General features: G+C 42.5%; 1 protein-coding gene across 2 annotated transcripts in view; it reads right to left on the bottom strand.

The window, feature by feature from the left end:
- Positions 1-21176, bottom strand: part of GOLGA4 (golgin A4) — a 92507-nt gene that overhangs the window by 56984 nt on the left and 14347 nt on the right. For both annotated transcript variants that reach the window (XM_069958507.1, XM_069958508.1), the window contains exons 4-11: positions 20327-20641; positions 17778-17825; positions 15948-16004; positions 14241-14339; positions 12377-12494; positions 11956-12143; positions 9143-9226; positions 8771-8918 (exon numbers count right to left, since the gene is read on the bottom strand). In XM_069958507.1, coding sequence (XP_069814608.1) covers positions 8771-8918; positions 9143-9226; positions 11956-12143; positions 12377-12494; positions 14241-14339; positions 15948-16004; positions 17778-17825; positions 20327-20641 — 1057 coding nt within the window. The remainder of the gene's footprint in view (positions 1-8770; positions 8919-9142; positions 9227-11955; positions 12144-12376; positions 12495-14240; positions 14340-15947; positions 16005-17777; positions 17826-20326; positions 20642-21176) is intronic.

The following is a 21176-nucleotide window of genomic DNA, read 5'->3' as shown; positions in this document are numbered from 1 at the left end:
GGGGTGATAGAGGAGGTGAGGGGATGATGGAGGTGATAGAGGAGGTGAGGGGATGATGGGAGTGACAGAGGAGGGGATGATGGGAGTGACATAAGAGGGGATGATGGGGTGACAGAGGAGGTGAGGGGATGATGGGAGTGACAGAGGAGGGGATGATGGGAGTGACATAAGAGGGGATGATGGGGTGACAGAGGAGGTGAGGGGATGATGGGGGTGATAGAGGAGGTGAGGGGATGATGGGGGTGATACAGAGGATGATGGCGGTGACAGAGGAGGTGAGGGAATGATGGGGGTGATATAGGAGGTGAGGGGATGATGGGGGTGATAGAGAAGGTGAAGGGATGATGGGGGTGACAGAGGAGGTGAGGGGATGATGGGAGTGACAGAGGAGGGGGATGATGGAGGTGACAGAGGAGGGGGATGATGGAGGTGACAGAGGAGGGGGATGATGGAGGTGACAGAGGAGGGGGATGATGGAGGTGACAGAGGAGGTGAGGGGATGATTGGAGTGACAGAGGAGGGGATGATGGGAGTGACATAAGAGGGGATGATGGGGTGACAGGAGGTGAGGGGATGATGGGGGTGATAGAGAGGATGATGGGGGTGATATAGGAGGTGAGGGGATGATGGGGGTGACAGAGAAGAGGATGATGGGGGTGACATAAGAGGGGATGATGGGGTGACAGGAGGTGAGGGGATGATGGGGGTGATAGAGAGGATGATGGGGGTGATATAGGAGGGGGATGATGGGGGTGACAGAGGAGAGGATGATGGGGGTGACAGAGGAGGTGAGGGGATGATGGGGGTGACAGAGGAGGTGAGGGGATGATGGGGGTGACAGAGGAGGTGAGGGGATGATGGGGGTGACAGAGGAGGTGAGGGGATGATGGGGGTGACAGAGGAGAGGATGATGGGGGTGACATAAGAGGGGATGATGGGGTGACAGGAGGTGAGGGGATGATGGGGGTGATAGAGAGGATGATGGGGGTGATATAGGAGGGGGATGATGGGGGTGACAGAGGAGAGGATGATGGGGGTGACAGAGGAGGTGAGGGGATGATGGGGGTGACAGAGGAGGTGAGGGGATGATGGGGGTGACAGAGGAGGTGAGGGGATGATGGGGGTGACAGAGGAGGTGAGGGGATGATGGGGGTGACAGAGGAGGTGAGGGGATGATGGGGGTGACAGAGGAGGTGATAGACCCCCGATGCTAAATCCGGCCCTAATGGGGCAGAAAAATCCTATGCAGACCTGAGAGGGATCCGGGCAGCTGTCAGTGAACCGGGCCGGCGAGGACTGGTGGTGCGCGGGGATCCCCCGCTCCGGGCTGTGACAGGAGTGGAATGCAGCCTGGGAGATGGGGCAGCCCCGGCGTCCAGGGCCACCAGGTGGAAACAGCGGCGGCGGCGGCGGGCGGTGGACGCCGGGGCTGCCCCATCTCCCAGGCTGCATTTCAATCCTGTCACAGCCCGGAGCGGGGGATCCCCGCGCACCACCAGTCCTCGCCGGCCCGGTTCACTGACAGCTGCCCGGATCCCTCTCAGGTCTGCATAGGATTTTTCTCGGGTCCGGCAGCCGCCGGGGGGACAGCATACAGCAGACGCTGCTGTGCCCTGCTGCCCCTGCCATCAGCCTTACTCTCTCCATCTTCCCCCCGCAGCATCTCTAAACCTGTTCCCCCACAGAACGCTGCTGAGCTGCTGCTGGGGGAAAGAAGGAGAGAGCTGCGGTGACTGGTGCCGGGACATTGCTGGGTGATAGCAATGTCCCGGCACCCAAAGCAAAAGTTTATTCAATTTCTCCCCCTCCGGCGGGGGGCGGGGGGGAGAGGGGGCGGGGGTGGAGAGAGAGCTGCACACAGTTCTCCTGTACAATCACTGTGCGGTCTCTCTCTCCTCCCCGATTCTCGGGCTGGGACCTCAAGAAAATGGCGCCGCCACCCGCCCCATGTACTGTAGCTGTGTACTGCGCATGTCTATGCACATGCGCAGTACACAGTGACGGAGCCTCCAGTGAAGTGAACCAGACGGACTCCGTCGGTTCACTTCAATGATGTGGAGGTGCCGTATAGTGTCTGTGTGTGTGTCGTGAAATGACGTCACACACAGACACTATAAACATGGCAGCCCCCTGTGCAGCAATACATTTTAGAAAAAAATACTGAAACACTACATAAAAAAAAAAACAAAACATCCAACAGACTCATTTATACTTAGTACTTTTCATTAAAAAATTTTCAAAAATGTGACACTGTCCCTTTAAGATAACACACTGCAAACCAAGCCAACATGCACTAAACTACATGCACTGCAATTAGTTACTACAGCCTTACTTAGTATTGGTAATCAGGACCAGACTCTAAAACACACAGACTTTCCTGTCACTTAAAGTGTACCTATCATTTAAACAAACAAGCTCTCTTCCTCTTTAGCTCCACCTCACTGCTAAAGTAGCAGTCAACAGAATTATAATGGCGTCCTATGGAACTGCTGGTAGTCATAGGGTCTCATTATAATTCTGTCCACCACTAATTTAGCAGTGAGACAAAGATGCACGCGTCTGCCCCTTCATTCAAGCGATTGGTGGGGTCTTGGCACCCAGACCCAGCCGATACAAACCTCTAACATGCCAGAAGTTTATTTAAATAATAGGTACCCTTTAAAAGTAAAAGTTGCTGCTCAGACAATTGCCGATATGTACCTTTTATGGCACATTCTACTTTTCTTGTTACAGTCTTACACCCTCTAGAGACTCTACAGCTACTTTTGCTATTCATTAGTCCTTAAAATGGCATGCACTGCACTTAATATATATCAGCATACATTTTATCAATGTGTGGAATATCATAGTTCCTATGGGTGACATATACCTATAGAGAGTGGCTTATGTTGGAGGCTTTTGGGATTATATGTGTGTGTGTGTGTGTGTGTGTGTGTGTGTGTGTGTGTCAGAAAGTCCTCCAGACATATACCTCTGAATAACAGTACTAACAAAGAGTACACTTAGCCTTAATGACTATACTCTAAGCTATCTAAAGCTTTTAAAAGGGCACACCAACAAAAGCTCCATTTCTTACTTTATGGCGATTATACACTTTTTGGTAGCGGTAGTGGGCTTTGCTAATGAGGAGTTTTTCGGCCACTGGTCATGGGCCTACAACCCTGTGTTCACCGATGTGTCCCACCCCTTCAAACTAGTATTCATAAAGAGGGGCGGGCCAGCCAGGGTGGATTGCTGCACGGAGGGTGCCCGCTCCCCAGTATGCCAAACTTCTCATTAACATATTAATTAAACTGCTAATATCCAGAAAATGGCACAAAGAATGAAGGCAAATATCTTACTTTCATCCCCAGCTCCCTGTGCGCTATAGGGACACATCAGCAGGTTAGATGCTTCTAATCTCCTAATAGTTTCCCTTTAAATGGTTTCAAGGTAACAGTTTTCTTGTATATACTTGCTGTTTATTATTTAATTTATGTGACAGATGCATGAACCAGCACTGAGACATCGGCCTCACTGTGTAAAAAGTAAAAACACTATTTTAGGTTTTCTTGGTTACCTTAAGGTGCCGGTAAGAGTCTTCATTGAATTGACTCTACAGACAGAACTGTATTTCCATGAGGCAATGTATACCTTAATTGTCTGAGCAGCAAGGATATTTTATTACCATTATCCTAAAACGATAACTAAAGAAAACAAACATCCCTTACCCCAATCCTGTTCATACAAGGCTTGGGAAAGGCACCAAGAAATGGCATGCATGAATACACAAAATAAGAGGACTCGTGTGAGAGCATTTGTAGCTGGCAACGTGATCGAAATCAGTATGTAAACAGCAACATGTAAGACTTCAGGAAGAAAAACAATCCATTGTTAAAAGGCTCATATACAACCAAATCTTCATATTGAACCAATGCATACAAAATAAAAAAAAATGAAGCAACTCTGAAGTAGACCTTTTCAAAAATATTTCCTACCATTTTGTGTCTGTGCAAATCCATTTTTCTCTATGGTAATTGTCCACAAAGACACTACAGATATACTGTACTCCCTTTCCTACCAAAATTTGTACACATTTGGCACAGACAGTATGACTAGAGGATCGGACCATTAAGACACATGAGTCAGCACAGCCGTTTTAGACACAAAACGGTAACTACTTTTTATGTAGATGCATTGTCTCCTTAAAGGGGTATTTTGGTGAAATATATATTTTCTTTAATAAAGTTCTATGACTTTGTAATGTCACTTTTTTGAAGAAAGTGTGGGTGTATATAGACATACAAAATTAAAAAAAAAAAAGATTTTTACATTGCATGGCAACAGTATGGAGGGACACTGTCCCTTTGCTGCCATAAATTGGTGTGTTGGGCACTGCAGGGCCTTGTTTCCAGTAGTTTCATATGGCTGCATGAAGTGCTAGCTATACCGAGCCTTCCCTGAACTTTTTGTAATGCATGTTAGAATTAGAATAGACACAAGACTTGGAAAAAGTTGCTTATGCCAGTTACATTGCAGGCACCCTGTAGCAGAGCAATCAGGAATACCTGTCTATCGTTGCTCGCTCTGTTAAAGGGTGCCGGAGTACACCTTTAATAAAGATACATTACAAAATTACATGATTATATTAAGGAAAAGTATACATGGGGATACGGGTACAGGCCCCGTTGACTTTAATGGCCTGAGTGCAGTAGTAGTGACTGCATTCAAGTTATTTCCTGTGTGTATACTCTTACTTTGTGTGACTCAAAAGCAAAGCAAATCATAGACTATACAGGTAAGAAAGAAGGCTAATATAGTCATAAGTTGACTATGTTCAGGCAAAGTTAGTGAGCCCTTTGGCAGTACACGCACATATACATTAGCATTCCATTTTGGCAGCATGCAGATGTATCCAAGACATGGAAGCACAACTTATGACTTGAACAAGCCCCTAAATAACACCACTTCATAGTTGAGTTTTAGGACAGGCATAATAGGCAAACAACAACATCAGGCTCTAAAGATAGACAATGCCTAAAACTTAAAAAATCAGAAAACTAGACGACAAATGTTACCCTGTTAAAGGGAACCAATCACGCCGAAAATCCATCTTAAGATAAGGAAACGTGAAACGCAAGCCGCCGGGTCACATGGATGGAAGGCAGACCTCATGCACGCCCCTCTGGACGTGATTACAGCCATTACAGACGCCCAGGACCTGTGACTGATCCTGCCCACCTTGACTAAATCCGCCCACCGTGACTACTTGCCAGAAATTTACATACAGCGCGGGACTTCTTCAAAGTAAGATTACTGACTGATGGAGGGGGGCACGGAGGTTACAGGGGGATGTTTAGGAAACGTGCTGGGTGATGTGCCAGCACGTTTCCTTATCTTAAGATGGATTTTCGGCGTGATTGGTTCCCTTTAAGCAGAATATTTCTTCCTAAGGCTGGGTTCACACAGTATATTTCAGGCAGTATTTGGTCCTCATGTCAGGTCCTCATAGCAACCAAAACCAGGAGTGGATTAAAAAAACAGAAAGGCTCTGTTCACACAATGTTGTAACTGAGTGGATGGCCGCCATATAACGGTAAATAACTGCCATTATTTCAATACAACGGCCGTTGTTTTAAGATAACAGCAAATATTTGCCATTAAATGGCGGCCATCCACTCAATTACAACATTATGTGAACAGAGCCTTTCTGTGTTTTCAATCCACTCCTGGTTTTGGTTGCAATATGAGGACCACAATACTGACTGAAATATACGTAGTGTGAACCCAGCCTAACAGGGTAAAATCTAATTAATTTCTAATCTATTTTCGTAGTCAAAAAATAAATATCACTGCGACCTCCTACCCAAGAAATTGAAGAAACAACATTATAGGTATCAAATGATGGAGAGGATATCCCTACAGCACAGAGATCCATGGATTTATCTGACTATGTTGTCTAACCAGGACAACATATGAATGGAGTTTGTATATTCTCCCCCTTTTGCAGAAGGTCCTCCTACTACACGATATACACACAGTTCACCTGCTTCAATGAAAACAAAAAACAGGCTTTAGGGTATAAACCCACACACCGTATATGCAGCGTATTTACTGCTGCGATACGCAGCAAACTCGCAGCAAAATCGCAGTAAAATCGCAGCAGATTAGATCTAAATAACTGAACACAGCATCAAATCTGTACCAACAAATCTGCTGCGTATTTGTTGCATATCTGCTGCATATACGGTGTGTGGGTTTATACCCTTGGGGTATATTCACACGAACGGACTCTCAGCGAGATTCTCGCTGCGAGTCCGGCAGGTCCTGGCAGTTCCCACACACTATTATACTCGCTGCGGTCTGAACGGTCTACCGCCCTTAACCCCTTCTGTTCCCGCCCGGCTCCCCCGCTGTAAGCATACATTACCTCTCCTTGCTGCACGGGTCCGGCGTCCTGCTCTCCCGTCCGGCCAATCAGTGGCTGCGGCTGGGCAACACACTGATTGGCCGGACGGGAGAGCAGGACGCCGGACCCGTGCAGCGAGGAGAGGTAAAGTATGCTTACAGCGAGGGAGCCGGAAGCAGAAGGGGGAGCAGAAGGGGTTAAGGGCGGTAGAATTACATACTCACTGCGGATATAGTGTGTGGGAACTGCCAGCACCTGCCGGACTCGCAGCGAGATTCGTGTGAATATACCCTTACAGTGGATATCAGACCAGGCATTAACAAAAGTTACATGGAGAAAACCTGTTTATGTACAGTGTGGGATGGAAAATGAACCTAATGGTCAAATTATTCATAGAGTTTTTTTGTAAACATTCTATATCTTTGTTGTGTGCCATTATCCTTATACAGGTTGGGGTTGTACATTGATCAGAACACTGATATCCTCACATATCAGCTGCTGGGGCCATTGTATTTCCAGGGTACAAATTAAACAAAATGCAATTTTCATTCTGGCATTGTTTTTCAGGTTTCTTTTCCCACAGCAAAGGAAAAAGGTGGTGATAATATTATAGTATGCTATGAAAAACTTCAAACTCTCAAATAGTCTCATAAGCGACATGCAACGGTTTTAAAGCATTACATCTAAACACTGGTTGTGTATTTTATTACACTGCAGCTCCTAGCACTTAAAAGGAATTGAGCTACAACAACACACAAAAACTGAGGACAAGAGTGGCACTGTTTCTAGAAAAAACAGCCATGTCTTTCTAAGGGCCAGTTCACACAGAGTTAAACTGGCGGAACTCTCCGCCGCGGAATCCCGCGAGCTTCCGTCTCATACTGGCAGTCTATGGGAAGCTCGCAAGCCTCCTGTCTCTGCACCTCTCCGCTCTTAAGAACGACATGTCAATTCTTCTGCGCGAAGAAAGTATGTGCGCAAGCCTCCCATAGACTGCCAGTATGACATGGAGGCTGTCGGGATTCCGCGGTGGAACTCTCTGCCAGTTTTACTCCCTTTGAACTGGCCCCAATTGTGGCTAATCCCTTTAATTTCTTACATGTAACGATGCAACAATTATGTACTGCAGTGCAGCATGCTTTTTAGTATTGTACCTTGTATATGGATATATTTTTGCACTCCCGAGAGGGGTACAGATTGAAACAAGTGTCCTACAACAAGTGAAGGACACACAGTTCATCAGCTTCAATGAAGAAAAAAAAATAGACTTTACAGTGGATATCAGTGCATAAAGGAAAAAAAAAATACTTTCATCACTATCCATCTCTAGGGGGTGGGTCATTTTTAGTTCCTTCCATATTGGTCAGTAATTGAACAATAACAGGACAAGTTGAAAAACTGAAATTTGTGTCCATAATACTGGGTCAAAGGGGGAGTGACTCTCCTTAAGAAGAGCCCGTCATAAAGACGTTTGGAGACTTACACACCATTGTTGCTCCACTGAGTATTCTGGGAAGAAAGGATATGCGAAATAGCTCTCACAACTCTTGATCAAAGAGATATCCCTTCAAGTCAAGTCTTGCTCAGTCAAGGAACCTTAGAACATTGACTGGGGATTTTATGCCAAGCCAAACAATCTCTCCAAAAGGAAAGATTTCCCATCTGCATACAGCTGTTTTGGGTTTTTTGCCCCTCATCAGTGCAGAGCAGGGTGTTGGCTGGCTAGGTAGAGGTCCCACGTCGATAGACCTCTCACTAGCCAGCCAACACCCTGTTCTGCACTGTTGAGGGGCAAAACCCCAGAAACAGCTGTATGAAGATGGGAAATCTTTACTTTTGGAGAGATTGTTTGGCTTGGCATTAAATCCCCAGCTAATGTTTAAGGCTCCTTGACTGAGCAAGACTTGACTTGAAGGGACATCTCTTTGCTCAAGAGATGAGAGCTATTGTGCATATCCTTTCTGTCCATAATACTAAAATTAGTCATCCAATAATATGACAATCACTTCAGAGTTATGTGCAGCTGTCAACTGCTGGACATACTTACTGAAGTAGGCTGCTTATATTTACTCAGCATACTGATTTTCTGTACAATTACTCCAAGAAGATGTGGCCCAGTGCTGTGGTCAAACCTTAAAAACAATTATCTTTTTGCATGTGTTTTTTGGGGATGTCTGGTACTTTGTTTAAAGGTGTATTCCCATCTCAACTAACACTTAAACTTGTAGGTCATATCAAGTTTAATATTTTTGCAAATACATTAATTCAGCAAACTTGCCTCCTTCTCCTGATGTGCCCACTTGACCACACTGCTTAACTGACTGCTGAGCTGAAAGGGAGCAATGAATGTTTGGACTTTGAATGAAATATAGCTACACTTACCAGCTTTTTCGGATTTTTCTTTCTGCTCTTGTAACTGTTCACATTTAGTAGTTAACTGCTTAACCCGTGTTCGAAGTTGAGAAACCTCTTCTTCCTTTGTCATGAGGGTCTCGTGCATCTGTCTCTTAGTCTCCGCAATGACCATCCCCTAGAAGAGAAATAATAAAATCTGACAAAAAAGGAAGAACATAAAGTAAATAAGCAATACATTTGTTCTGTCCTTGAGCCTGGTAAGGAAAGGCAGTAGGCCCCTGTAAAAATGTGATCTCTAAGTTTGTTGGGTAATATAAACTGTCAAAGTGCTAAAGTGCTAAGAGTATATCTGACCTTAGGCATAAACCTTGGCAATTTCCATTGAGGCTTTAGATTTACCTTATCTTGCTCCAGCTGCTCAACTAAATTCTTGGCATCCCTTAGCTGGGTTATCAACTTGGTCTTCTCACTTGAGTGAAGTTCCTGAAATTCAACACACAGTGCTTATAACAAAGACCACTTCTCTTACTGACAACATATTTTTAAGCACATTGTGAAAGAACATCTGGTGTAGCTGATCATGTTGAAAAACACCACAAAGTAGCAATAATACTCCAGAATACATGAAAGTAGCTACTTCCTTTCACCAACATTGTAAATTGTATGCGCTAAACTAAAGAGAACCCGTCAGCTGCCAGGGCCTTATGAAGTCATTACGCAGCAGAGTACATTAGCAGTCTAATAAAAATATCTTAAAAGGAACAAACCTTACTGGGCAGGAATACAGAACTTTTGACTGTCCAGCTGTTACAAAATGACAATTTTTCATCATACCTAGCAGCCAAAGCTTTGGGTTTAGCAACAGTCCACCTCCACAATAACTGTTCATTCACACCAAGGGAACACAGTAAGGCTAATATTAGAACACTTTAATAACTACACATTTCTGGGACATCACATTATTGAAGTGTTCTATTAATATCCTTCCTGTGTTCGCTTGTCGCGAGTGAACAGTTCTTGTGGAGGTGGATTTTTGCTATTAGTGCACTTTGGAAAGTGCTACTTGTACCACAGCAGGAATCATTTGTGTCTACATGCTTCTTCAAGTGTTGCGCCTCCAGTTGCAACCATATCTGGTAAGTGGATCTCCTCCCAGAACCTTTAATGGATTATCTCCATTAGTTGATTTCAGTCTCTACACTATGGAGCGCCACTTTTCTTGTTTATCTTCCAAAACTTTAGGGGAAAGGAGTAAGATATCCAAGGCTGCCATGTATTTTCAAGACTCTCTATAGTATCTGATCTAATTACATGAGCCTTTCTGTAAAGAATAATTCACTTAATCATTTCCTTAACTACTGTGGCAGATAATTGAGGAGATTTCTTTTGGGGAGCAATGTATCCTCGTTGCCATGCAATCTGCTTGTGAAAGTTTATGTGCTTCTCTTTTAAACTTTGTGAATTTGTCACAAAGCAACAGCCCTGTCTGGGGTAGTCTGAAAGACCTTCGAGATTAACCTCATTGTTTGACCCCAAAAAGATGTAACTAAGGTGATTTCCACAAGTTAAGGGAAAAGATTCCTCAATTGGAAATAGATACCTTTTCTTGGGTCAATAAAGAACTTTGGACAAAATAAAGAAAGGTCATGTCCAAAGAAGACTTACTGGGGTTTTGAATGGATTTTTCTATCTTGCTTTTGTACTTGGTACAATAAAATTGAAGTTATTCAATTTTTTTGTTGTACAACCCAATGCAGTATCCCGTTACCAGTGAAGTCCACTTAGTTTTCAGGCCTTCTATAAAAAGTCAGCTTAGATTAAGGAGGAGATATAAGAACTAAAGACAGATTGTTTAAGCCTTTCATGACCGAGCTAAAAGGTCTGTAACGTCACTTAATGACTGGTTCTTCAAACTCGACCCATCTTACTTTATGTGCCTATAGCGCTGTGGTGCTTTAAATAAAGAAAATCTACTACCAGATACATTGCTTTGTTTTTTTTTTACATGAACAAACCGGTGCCGCGGCCCTATTTTTGAACTGCTGTCCGGTTTCTGCGCACAGTGCTGGTCTATTTCCGAGCACAGGCCTGCCCCGGAGCACTGGGAGTAGGCCTGCCAGCCCCCGTGTGACAAAACCTTTTCCCCTGTGTGATGCAGCTCCATTAGAATCAACTGAGCTGCGTCACAGAAGGGAGGTCGTGTGCAAGAATAGACCGACGATGTGCGCAGGAATCGGGTAGCAGTTCAAAAAAAAAAAAAAAAAAAGGACCACACCACCGGCATCCCCACACTGGTACCGGTCTGTTAATGTAAAATAAAAATAAAAAAAACACAAAAGTGATGTACCTAGTGGTACACTCGCTTTAACTTATGTAAGTAATTCTGAGACTGCTTTTTCGTGTCACATTGTGCTTTGAGTTAGTGGTAAATTTTGGTCGATGCATTCAGCATTTTTTTGTGAAAAACTTCAAAAATGTAAAAAAATTGAAAATATTAGAATCTTACTATGTGTGCAATACTCTGCTTGTAAGAAAGATGGCCATGCCACATAAATTATTCAATAATTCACATTTACAATGATATGACTACTTTATGTTGGTATCATTTGGTAAGGGCTCTTTTACTATTTTTAAAAATTGAATGAAAATTTGCAAAAAAAAAGTTCACATTTTTTAATTTCACCTCCACTTTGCTTTAAAGCGACTCTGTACCCACATTCTGCCCCCCCCCCCCAACAGCTTGTACCATTGGATAGCTGTAAAAGCATCCAAGATCTGTCCTAGGGTCCATTCGGCAGGTGATGCAGTTATTGTCCGAAAAAACACGTGATGATTAGGGGAACTAGGAGGGGGCTAAAAATAGTAAATCTATCAGCAGGTTAGATTTGTCGGACCTGCTGATATTTGTTCTCCTAATCATCACTTTTTTTTAGTACAATAACTGCATCACCTGCCAAACAGACCCCACGGCAGATCTTGGATGCTTTTACAGCTATCCAATGGTACAAGCTGTTTGGGGGGAGGCAGAATGTGGGTACAGAGTTGTTTTAAAGCAAAAGGGTTTTTTGTACCATAATAATGCATTTAAAGGTGTCCATAGCCTTTCAATGTGCATGGACAGATCAACCAAAGAAAAAATAAAGCCTCCATATAACAAAAATACATTCATAAAAATAAAAATAAAAAAACAAATAAACAAACAAACACAGTACCTTAACTTTTTCAAGCTCTTGGAGCCTCTCCTCTAGTTGATTCTGTAGAGCTTCTTTTTCACTGCTTAGCTGAACAATATTTTCTTTATGTGAGCGAATCCCATCCTTACATTTCTGAAGGAGGTTCTCTTGACGTTTCACTCTCGTTTCTAGAGCATCAAGTGTTCTTGCAGCATCACCGCTTCCATCTCAATGAGGTAAAAACAAAATAACCAGACAAATGACACCTAACAATGAACCCTATTTCCTGAAGCAGGCTAAGTTGATACCATATAATTAATATGCCATCTAATACGAATAATATGAATACAAATTGAAAACCAGATAAAAAAAAAATATATTAAGATTTTTTAGTTCATAAAAAGTATTACCATATTCCTGTGTTTGGACACAGGAATTTTATAGGTGCTGTAAAAATTACCAGGTGTGGGGAAGCTGTCCGCTTCTCCTTCCTGTCCAAGACTCTGACTTTCAGGTGAAGTGACTGATGCCTCTGGCTCCAACTGTGCCTTTCCAAGCCGCTGTTTGAGTAAAGTTACCTAAACCAAGAAGAAACAGAAGTCCAATCTTAGGGGCCATTCACACATCCACAATATCTGGTCCGTGCATAGAATATATACTGCGGACAGGACCTCATAACATAATATGCCAGAAGCTCCGAAACCGTTTAAATATTTGCACTACTGTACTGACACTCCGTATCAGTACAGTAGTAAGAACTCCAACAGTTTTGATGTTTGCAGCATGATATCGAATGATGATGCCAGGAGTTCGGAAGTCCGGTCCACAGCATACATACATGCACAAATACATCACTAGTACAGCTCTCTGAGGGAGTCCAATACATACAATACTTATGGAGGGACAAGTATGGGTTCAGACCATCTTAGCTTTTCTCTACCTTTTTGAATTAAATTTAATTTCTTTCCCATATCGAGAAGTGTTAGACCTGTTTCACACAAAAGTGCATTGGTACACATCCAGATGAAATGGCATTAGAATCATTAGTATTGCTTCAGTTTCCCATATCTGTGTAGTAAATACTAATGGGTTGTCTTCTAGACATGAAACTAAGCTAAAAAAACAGCAGCAATTTACTGAAAATTTGTAGTTTATTTCATATGCAAATGAGAAGTTTTGGTATACTAGGGGTGGGGCTAGCTTTCCACCCCCAGTCAATCAATGGTTTTCATAATCAGCAGCCCAAATCCGAATGTAATACCTTAACTATACTTCATGACTTTATGGGATGGAAAAACCTTGACTATTACAGCAGCAGATGTCAAGAAAGTGAGCAATTGTATATGCTGGCTTTGTACACGCTTGGTCCATGAGACTGTAGGCAGTGTGCGCCAATTAAGGCTGGGTTCACACTGCGTTTTTGCAATCAGTTTTTTCCATCCGTTTTTTTGCAAAAAAAAGTCAGTTTTTCCATTGACTTCCGTTTATTAAAAAAAAAAAAACACACGGATCAAAACGGATCCGTTCTTTTTAACGGACACAAAAGTAGTGTCTGCTACCTTTTTGTGTCCGTCAAAAAAAAACGGATCTTTTTTTACAATGGAAGTCAATGGAAAAACGGATCAAAACGGACGCACACAAATGCATCCGTTTTTTTTATAGGTTTTTTGCAAAAAAACGGATTAAAAAAACAGTGTGAATCCAGCCTTACTGATGCTGCTCTGGCAATTAAACCCCCAATTAGACTCTGATGCAGTGCCTTGTACCATTTGAGCACAAAACTTTATTGCAATATAAAAGAATAGGCACATGTAAAACACATACTGACCAGCATAAGACCAGTGGCAGTAAGTCATGGGAGCAATAAATCACTAAACTGTAACCAAACCATTTGACAACACATTTGACAACACACTTAGGGTGCTTCATAGGCACCATCTTGATGCAATTTTCATGCTGTCTTCTAACTACTGGTAACCGCATAGCTTTTTAAATAAAACTGTACTTTTGCAAAATTCTGTTGTCATAAACAGGTGCACAATTTTATAGGTAAAAAGCTGGAAAAAAAATGAACAGCTTTAAGAAAAAAAATAAAAAAAAAATCCATAGCTAGATGCTTCCCTCTACACAGAGAGATTTATCTGACAGATTTTTGAAGCCAAAGCCAGAAATGGATTTGGGAAGAGGAGCAATCTCAGTTTTTTTCTTTATGACTCGTTCTCTGTTTATAACCTGTTCCTGGCTTTGGCTTCAAAAATCTGTCAGATAAATCTCTCGGTGTAAAGGCACCATAAGACCAGGAGCCTGATGCAGCAGCCCACTACCTGAGTTTGCAGCACACTGATAAGCTGATCTTTCTCCTCCAGAGAGGCATCAAATTCTTCCTGCAGGTGTTTCTTAGCTTGTTGATCCATTTGAAGTTCCTATTGGAATATATAACTTACAAATTATATTTTATTATAACAGATATATTTATTTTATACAGATAAGGTTTAGGCCTTGAAAATCATAAGCAGGTGGAAGAAATGGCAATCTCCTGATTTCCAAATCGATAAACTAACAGTCCCATCATAACAGCATCACCTTTTGATTCAGCAGAAAAGTGAAACGCACTGGGCATGATGATGGAAGACAAATGGATGAGCAGACACATAAGTACTGACAGCCAACACTGCCTAGAAATACTCTCACAGCATAAACATAAGACTGTGAAAACTGTTAACAAGGTTTAGCTGCTGAGTCAAAAGTGCAACTGCAACCCTAATACTTGTTGACTTATATATATATACACTCACCGGCCACTTTATTAGGTACACCTGTCCAACTGCACGTTACCACTTAATTTCTTATCAGCAAATCACATGGCGGCAACTCAGTGCATTTAGGCATGTAGACATGGTCAAGACAATCTCCTGCAGTTCAAACCGAGCATCAGTATGGGGAAGAAAGGTGATTTGAGTGCCTTTGAACGTGGCATGGTTGTTGGTGCCAGAAGGGCTGGTCTGAGTATTTCAGAAACTGCTGATCTACTGGGATTTTCACGCACAACCATCTCTAGGGTTTACAGAGAATGGTCCGAAAAAGAAAAAACATCCAGTGAGCGTCAGTTCTGTGGGCGGAAATGCCTAGAGGAGAATGGGCAGACTGGTTCGAGCTGATAGAAAGGCAACAGTGACTCAAATAGCCAACCGTTACAACCAAGGTAGGCAGAAGAGCATCTCTGAACGCACAGTACGTCGAACTTTGAGGCAGATGGGCTACAGCAGCAAAAGACCACACCGGGTGCCAGTCCTTTCAGCTAAGAACAGGAAACTGAGGCTACAATTTGCACAAGCTCATCGAAATTGGACAGTAGAAGATTGGAAAAACGTTGCCTGGTCTGATGAGTCTCGATTTCTGCTGCGACATTCGGATGGTAGGGTCAGAATTTGGCGTCAACAACATAAAAGCATGGATCCATCCTGCCTTGTATCAACGGTTCAGGCTGGTGGTGGTGGTGACATGGTGTGGGGAATATTTTCTTGGCACTCTTTGGGCCCCTTGGTACCAATTGAGCATCGTTGCAACGCCACAGCCTACCTGAGTATTGTTGCTGACCATGTCCATCCCTTTATGACCACAATGTACCCAACATCTGATGGCTACTTTCAGCAGAATAATGCGCCATGTCATAAAGCTAGAATCATCTCAGACTGGTTTCTTGAACATGACAATGAGTTCACTGTACTCAAATGGCCTCCACAGTCACCAGATCTCAATCCAATAGAGCATCTTTGGGATGTGGTGGAACGGGAGATTCGCATCATGGATCATGAATCAAATCTGCGGCAACTGTGTGATGCCATCATGTCAATATGGATCAAAATCTCTGAGGAATGCTTCCAGCACCTTGTTGAATCTATGCCACGAAGAATTGAGGCAGTTCTGAAGGCAAAAGGGTGTCCAACCCGTTACTAGCATGGTGTACCTAATAAAGTGGCCGGTGAGTGTGTATATATATTATATAGTAAAGACAGAGGGTCAAAGCGTACCTCCCGCAGTTCTCCAATTCTCCTCAGTGCCTTGTCCTGGCTCTGGCTCAATATTGACTGCAAAAAATGACAAAACAAATTAAAAAAAAAAAAAAAAAAAAAAAAACACATTAAAAAGCCAACAGTGCATATTGTTAGATTGGGATTATGGGCTTTAAAATATGGCTTTAGATACATCACTGATATGGAATGTTAGGGGGATGATGAAAAATGTCAGATGAAAAATTGTAACACCCTTGGGGATGCTGTTTTATAATATTCAGTAAGATGCTGGCTACAGATATTAAAAAAAAAAAAAGGTTCTAATAGGGCTGGCACGGCAAGACTATGTACGTGCTGTGGATTCTTCTTTATGGATTTTTTTAGTCTCTATTTGACATTATTTTATTAAAGGACAACTCCCGTGAAAAGCTTTTTCCCAGTAACTAAAACACGTTACAAAGTTATATAAAACTTTGTAATATGCTTCAATCACCTATCTGCCCCCCTTCCCTATCTTTTCCCCCCTCAACCAGGAATTGAAGTAAACTCATTCATATCTGATGACTGTTGTCACCAGGCTGCTCTGTGGCAGCCATTTTGTGACAATGATGTCATCAAGAAAGAGGCTGGTGTAAGCCCTGTTAGGCCAGCCTCCCTTGTCAGATGACTCAGCTTGCTTAGCTCTGATTGGCTGAGCAAGCTGTAAGCCATCTAACAGTTCTACAGAGTCAGTGAATGAATCTCCTTCTCTTTCCTTAGCAGTTACAGGGACCCCCCCTCCTCCCCCTCTCCCCCAGTGCCTAGTACAGTTAATGAGTAAATGAATCCTGTTATCTCCTCTTTCCTCTTTCTCTCTGAGCTCAGGCAGTGAATGAATCATTTGCTCTTTCCTCTGTCACTGCTGCCAGTCTCCCCCTCCTCTCTCCCTCAGCCCTGCAGCTCTGAGGTAATAGCTGCCAGGTTTCAATGTGTGTGTTTGTTGGGGAAGGGGGGGTGGGGTGGTTGGGCACAGACATCACAGTAGACGAAGTGCATCATGGGAAAGCCCAAACCAGGAAGTAAAGAAGAAATGAATATAGCAACTGGAGTTTCAGGGACCTGCAAGCAGCAGAAAATTCAAACGGAGACAGACCCAGGAGGGATGGTAAGTGTGAAAACTATGTTTATGATTGATTTTGTTTGTTTTTTTTAATTAGCACAAGAGTTGTCCTTTAAGCCAATCAGTCCGATAAGGGCTTTTTTGCCCTACTCAATGGAGTGGCAGCTAAGCATGCACACAACTACTCCATTCACACTCTATGGGACTGATGGAGAAAGTAAAGTGCTGTCCTATGGACTTTGGATAAAGAAACAATGTGCATGCTTGATTGCCTCTCCAGTCAAACAAAGGGCTCTCCACTTTAATGATCAGTGGATATATCAGTGATCGGCACCCCAATCATCAGACATTTCTCACCTATCCTGTGGCTAGGTGATAAGTTTTTATTATGAAAATCCCCTATAACAGACTGTTAATTACTCTATTCCTACGGTGGTTTATTTCTATGGCAAGACAAGCTCAGCATCTTGAAATTCTGTGTAAAGGTTATTCACTTGTGCCTCATCTTTAAAACTGGTTTATTGATGGGATCAGTAAACAATACTTTATAGATGTCTACCAGATCCAGGTTTTCTTATGGAACCAATGGCTGACACTGAATCCAGCCTCTGTCCTAAAGACCAGTGATTACAGACCAACTATTAGCCCACCATATGCTAGTATCTTACAGCTAGTCCACTGTTCTAATGTTTAGCCTTATATTATCACCGTAAACCCCTGTTACATGTTACAAACAGATTAAATCTCACCTGTAGTTTTTCTTTGTCCCTCTGAACCGTTCTGTACGCCGTGACTAACTGTAATGCAAAGTGACAACATACTACATAAATCAGCTAGAGGTTACCTAATGCCTATGTCAATTGGCAAAATAACAAGTGACTTATGTAGCAGGATTAAAGCAATTTTCCTGTGAGATGTCCTATCCTGGTCCAAATGATGCCCTCCTGTTTGCATCACTTCTGCTGGTCCCTTAACAGAGCTACGTTTTGTTGCCACAGACCACAATGAGAGAGAACATGGCAGGGAGGCCAGAAAGAGGTATAAAAAAGGGTTAAAAGAAATATGTTATTGGATTGATAAGTGGGAATTATTATGTAGGAACTCAGCTTTAAGGCTGTGGCAAAAAAAACAACAACTGCACTGGCTCAAATCCACCAGGAATACTGTGGCAATGATCATAGGAACTTGTATGTTACGTCATGAAAGCTGCATTTATGGATGAAGTCCTACAACAATGTTAATTCTATACTACAGTGTTTAGATGTTGACACAATTTAAAGGAAACTTAACACCAAAGATAATCTTTTACTTATTACAACCAAATACTGAAACGTGAGGGATGCCATCTTTCCTGAGCTAAACTCAGCTACATTGCCTGAGCTACATTTAGCTACACTCGCCGACTGTGCTATTACACAGACAGCGAGCGGGGAGCAGCAGGAAAGGCTTCCCAGACAAAGTCAGCAATGGAGCAATGAGCAGCAAACCTTTGCTCACATGTTCATCCTGTTTCAACATGCTGAAAAACTATGATCAGCCAACATTGCTGCATGTTGGTTGATGATGGTCTTTTACACCAAACGATAATCGGCCAGAAGGGCTGGTAACCAGCTAAATATGGCTGATAATTGCCTTGTGTAATAGGGCCTTCAATAACGGACAGCTGAATGATTATCCGGCAGTCAGTTATCTGTTCCATTTGGCCCCCGTCTTTCCTATACACAGGTATGCATTTCCCCATGTACAGGATAGATATTCTTATAGATGGTAGAATGGAAAAAATAGGTCATTTTCTGTGGACACGACCATGTGTCACCAAAGCATGGCCTGCTGTGAGTGATACTTTATCACATACTACAGTCCTCCCACAATACATAAAGAACACACAGTCGAAAAGCAGATAGAAAGGAAAGGAATGGACAGCTTGCAGATATATTTGTATTTAGGGGCCTGTAACTTAATAAAACAGGAATAAAACAGACCATGCTAAAAATAGCATGAGAATCAACTGGATCACACATTACAGCCTGCAACTTTCTGGGATTACTGCTATACAACACTTCTGTTTCAGAAAGAACACAGGCTGCCCTAAACACACTGCAAGACTGCAGTCCTATTGGAAGGTTTCTGAGGGGCAGCTACGTCACCTCCCTGTCAAAACTAGGTGCCGATGTATCTGTGCACAAACCCCATTTACATGGCCTGAGTGTAGCCCACAAGAGACTGTAGTCAGGTCATTTCCCCCAGGTATATATATATTTCTTCTCTTTTTACTTAGTAAACCACACTTCTGAGTACAAGTAAAAATTTGTATATGTGAAAGAAAATGATCCAAACATAGACACTAGCTAACTACATTCAGGCAATGCACAGATGAGTCTTCACCCAAGTTTGACAGGCTGATGACATATCCATGCCTTGGAAGGCTCAATGGTGGTGTAAACTCTGTCTAAGGGTTCTATTACACGGCCCAATCATAAACTGTAAAAGAGCAACAGTCTGCTAGATTGTGCTCATTTACTTAGCTATTGCATGGGGTGACTATCAGGCAGCAAGTTCTGCACAGGCATCATTAGCTATGTCCGTGCAGCCCTTTAGTATATTATAATAAATTATTAATTCACCTTACCACATTCCTTGGTGTCCTTGGGCCTTTCCCAGTGTTCTTGGAGGCTTTCCATAGTGTCTGCAACTCTGCCTTCTCTGCACTGAAAGGCCACCAGCTGCTAAGTCAATCACAGGCCAAGACAGGCCACCAGTCACTCAGCCAATCACTGGCCGTGGCCTGTCTCTGATTGATTGAGTGATTGATGGTTTTAGGTCAGGACCCAAACAAACGATCAGTGATAATCACTTCATTGGCCGATTGTTGTCTCTAATCGGGCCGATTCGGCCGATTATCGCTCCGTGTAGTAGGGCCCTTAGAGTGGTGGCCCAGGTCCCCTACACTACTGTTACTACAATTAACAGCTGTTACCAACACTTTACATATATCTGTATAGCATTGTAATCAATATTGAAAGAACCAGAAACTATGCAACTTTCACAATTGTACGGGATAAGTAGTTATCCTGTCATGTTCAATAAAAACACTCACCTTAAAGGGAAATTGTCAAATAGATTTTTAAACAGAATAAAGCATTTGCTTTTGTTACCCTTCTGTAGAAACAAATATAACAAAATGTACCATGTGTATCTGGGAACATATCGCATGTATCCACCATATGACCAGCTTAATATGCATATTCTGGGTGGCAGTCTTTCTTTAATAACAACTTGATTCTAATAATTGACATACCTCAGAATACTTCCCACGATAGTTGCCCAAGCTTTTCTCCATCCGATGTAGTCGATGAAAAAGTTGCTCTTTAGTAAGTCCTTCATGACCACCTACAGCATCTTCTGCTTCACTTTCAATATCTGAAGGTGGATCAAATACAGGTGCTGAACTGTCCCCATCAATACGGTTTAATGAATCGCGTGAACCGCTTCTTACAAGTGATTCTTTGGATGGAGATCGGAATAACGTTTCCTTTACTGGGCTTCGAAAAAGTGACTCCATTGAAGGGACGCGTAGCTGAAGCTTTTGTGCAAAAGACTGAGGTTCATTCTTCTGCAATAAAGAGCATTTAAGCTGCAAGTTCATTGAAGCTAATTTAACATAACAAAGTGTGAAATGTCTAAGTGTATACATAGTAGGGCTGGGCGATATACCGTAAAAATACCGACCTTAACTTTGCCAGGACGGTATTTGTGGTATGTGTGTAGATAGCTTGGGTTGCTGCTCAGTGAGTTACTTTTTCTTTTTTTTTTACTTTTGTGAAACAAAATATTGCCAGTCTGACAATGTTTCTCTGGGTGTAGAGCGATAATCAATATCCCTTGGTATTACTTTTTTGCACATTATGTAATTATTCATTTATTATTAGGATTTTAGTGAAATAATTACATGTTTTCTTTCATAAAATTTTCAGAAGAGAGCCGATTTGTGATGTGTAACATTCCAAGAACCCTGCAGCACATACAGTACAATGCTTAATTTTCTTTGTTTTTTAATTGTATTCTCAATATTTTTTTTTTAATAGTTATTAAAAAATCCTCGGATGATCGGGTCTTTAGAACAAGCTGTAAAATGTATCCTGTTTCCT

This window comes from Dendropsophus ebraccatus, chromosome 2, assembly GCF_027789765.1.
Source record: "Dendropsophus ebraccatus isolate aDenEbr1 chromosome 2, aDenEbr1.pat, whole genome shotgun sequence".
NCBI classification, from domain to species: Eukaryota; Metazoa; Chordata; class Amphibia; order Anura; family Hylidae; genus Dendropsophus; species Dendropsophus ebraccatus.
The sequence above is the reverse complement of the archived record's forward strand: the minus strand, read 5'-3'. Positions and strand labels throughout refer to the sequence as shown.